The sequence below is a fragment of the Physella acuta genome, unplaced genomic scaffold, assembly GCF_028476545.2.
Source record: "Physella acuta isolate Inbredline_101_S28 unplaced genomic scaffold, ASM2847654v3 ptg001044l, whole genome shotgun sequence".
Classification (NCBI taxonomy): Eukaryota; Metazoa; Mollusca; class Gastropoda; family Physidae; genus Physella; species Physella acuta.
In genome coordinates, this window is record NW_026732561.1 from 214,960 (window position 1) to 218,262 (window position 3,303).

General features: G+C 45.0%; 1 protein-coding gene across 1 annotated transcript; it reads left to right on the forward strand.

Moving 5' to 3' along the window:
* Positions 1 to 454: 454 nt before the first annotated feature.
* LOC131954948 (transcriptional regulatory protein AlgP-like) lies at positions 455 to 982 on the forward strand. The gene has a single exon (XM_059318799.1). It carries the CDS (start codon positions 455 to 457, stop codon positions 980 to 982), a length of 528 nt encoding a protein of 175 aa, XP_059174782.1.
* The last annotated feature ends 2,321 nt before the right edge of the window (positions 983 to 3,303 follow it).

Consider the following 3,303-nt stretch of genomic DNA (forward strand, 5'->3'; position numbering starts at 1 on the left):
TCAACACCCCCCGCCCCCGACATTACTGTTAGATTTAAGGTTTGATGTAGGTTTAGAGTTAGTGTTAGGATTGATATTGGGGTTATGGTTAGCTATAGGTTTGTGATTGGGATTCTGGGTTAGGTTTAAGGTCAGGGTTCTTCAAAATCAGGGGAGTGGTATTTAATAGACGGGGGGGGGGGGGGTAATTGACAGCAGGGGTGTAAAGACTCCGGGGTTTAAATTTGTGGGGGGGTGGGGGGATATATGGGGGGATGGGGTAATTAACATTATCCCACATTATCCCAACCTTATCCCCACTTGATCATATCCCTCTGGACCAACCACGTAGCAAGCTTGTCCACTGGCCCACCATGTGGCCCACCCTGTGGCCCACCGTGTGGCCCAGCCTGTGGCCCATCTTGTCCACTGGCCCACCATGTGGCCCACCCTGTGGCCCACCGTGTGGCCAAGCATGTGGCCCATCTTGTCCACTGGCCCACCTTGTGGCCCACCATGTAGCCCACCTTGTGGCCCAGCCTGTGGCCCATCTTGTCCACTGGCCCACCTTGTGGCCCACCATGTAGCCCACCTTGTGGCCCAGCCTGTGGCCCACCCTGTGGCCCACCATGTGGCCCACCATATGGCCCACCTTATAGCCCACCTTATAGCCCACCATGTGGCCCACCCTGTGGCCCACCCTGTAGCCCACCTTGTGGCCCACCCTGTAGCCCACCCTGTGGCCCACCCTGTAGCCCACCCTGTGGCCCACCCTGTAGCCCACCCTGTGGCCCAGCCTGTGGCCCACCCTGTGGCCCAGCCTGTAGCCCACCCTGTGGCCCACCCTGTGGCCCACCCTGTAGCTCACCCTGTGGCCCACCCTGTAGCCCACCCTGTGGCCCAGCCTGTGGCCCACCCTGTGGCCCAGCCTGTGGCCCACCATGTGGCCCACCATGTGGCCTACCCTGTGGACCACCAGTTAACTCCTGTCAACACAATCTGATTACAGACAGTAGATTACAGTCACCTCTGGCACTAATTCCCAATCAACAGCCTCACCTTGACCTACATAACGCCTGCCCCAAACTATTTTAATGATCTTGTCTTGGCATATTCCAGGTTTTTTTTTTCTCCGTGCGTGAGTTGAGCTTGGGCGTCTTCCGTCATTCTTTTCACTTTATTTTTTTAATAAATGGTGTTTTGTTAATCAAGTCTGACATTCATTTATGAAGCTGTCACTTCTTTCATCCGCTGTGGTAATCTCATTTCCTTAACCGGGCCTTTCATGGTTCTCTGTTTTTAGTAATTGCCTTAATTGATTACTTTAATTGATTGCTTGCGTTCATTACTTGTATGCCGCTAACTTTTCAATGCTCATTTTGTAAACTCATCTTTCTGAACTCTAGTTAGGATTATTTCTTAAACTATTAGAATCATCGCATAGAGTTAAACTCTTTACCAGCTCATTGTTTGAACTATTACAATCAGCTCATTGAGCTAAACTCTTCCCCACGGCTCATTGAGCTAAACACATAAAGCAGGTCAATCAGCTTATTTCTCCGTGGTAGGTTCTAGCTCAATAATATCACCTGAAAGTAGGTATTGTTTTTTATGAGAAGAAACGGCACCACGATCCCCCACTGCAAAAGTAAACATGAGTTGTATCGGCACCACGATCCCCCAATTTACGAACTTAACATTTGTTGTAGTGTTAAAAAAATGGGACGATATCGAAGTAGAAGTGAACCCCTGACTTTCGGGCTAGTAGGCACGCATTTTACCGCTTGGCCACGCGTGCTTTGGCACCTACTAACTAGTTAACTTTAAGAATTCAAGGCTGGGTACAATTTAGTCTAAGTGTACCAATCCACAACCTACCACAATCTTTATCTGTGTTGGGCGTTGTTTTTTTTTTACGCAAAACGATTTTACATCGATTCGCCAGGACCAAAAAAAAATTTGCTCGTCAACCAGTTAATCAGATATCCTCCAAAATGCATACTTGTTTACAGAACAGATCCATAAAAACATCCATTTTTTCATCCGATTTATCTGAGAATGTGGCCTCACGTAGATCACAAGCACTCGCTGATTACACCGAGGCGACTGAGATTGTTTCTTTAAAGAATTGATTTGATCAGCTACTGAACCGTGCAAAGATTGACCTCGTGCGGTCAAACAATGTTCAACCAATCCCCGAGTCTGTTCATCCATCCCATGGTGGGTCGGGGACTGACCCTTGTCTAGAGGGGCGGGGAGATTCAGTTGAACTCGTGGTGGCAACGTTGTAGGGTCCACCTGAACAGAATACCGTCTAATTTCGTATAATTTGATTTCTGAGGCTATCATCCTCCTGGTTCTATGAATCTAACACGATTTGGTTCTAAGTTTGTAAGCTTGTAGCGTTCTGATATTCTTCTTCTCTGTTTCTCTGTTCTTGATGTAAAATCGGAAAATTTCCTGCAAACAAAATTATGCGTCTTCAACCCTTTCCCTTCAATGTTGGCCTCCATTGTTTGGATGCTGTACTTCGACAGACTTATAGATGTAATTATATTTTGATGATTAATGGGCTGCTGTCCCTAATGGCTGTAATTTGGTTCGAAGATCTCTCTTCATAATGGGATGCTGTTCAGACTTAACGAGCCTCGTCTGCTAGGGGTTCGAACTCTGGACTTTCGAGGTGATAACCTGCGCCCTACCAGCCGTGCATACATCCATCTTTCTACGATTCCTGAGTTCGATTGTCCAATTGTTTTAATGTCTAAAATGTCTAATGTCCAAAAGTTCTAATGTCTAAAAGTTCTAATGTCTAAAAGTTCTAATGTCCAAATTTTCTAATGTCTAAAAGTTCTAATGTCCAAATGTTCTAATGTCCAAAAATTTTTATTTAAAATTAAAAAAAAATTATTGAATTTTTAACACTACTGCCAAAAGATTAGTTTCATCGGTCATGATTAGGACGGCCTTGGACTAACTTATGTTTCATTTTTTTTCTTCCAACTGTTGCACCACAGGAAACAAAGTAATAGTTTTCAGCATCTTCCATTAGTTCCCTTAAAGCTGACTAGAGTGCATGTGTCTGTAGAGAGTAGCTTGACCTTTGACCTCTCATCTAAAAGGTTCTGTGACAACTGCTGACTAAACTAAAGTACAATTTACTCAAACTTTACACTTTTCTTCAGTTCTCTCATTGGGTTCTGTTTTTTTTTGTTTGAAAACCTTCAGAATTTCCCGATCAACTTTCGTGTTTACCCAATAGTTCGCCTTTCACATTCACTTAGGCAAAAAAAGAAGTGTCCTGATATCTTGACTCAAAGTATG

Bases quoted from the DNA above. Each gene is read 5' to 3' on its own strand.
- LOC131954948 (XM_059318799.1), top strand. From the start codon at position 455: ATGTGGCCCATCTTGTCCACTGGCCCACCTTGTGGCCCACCATGTAGC.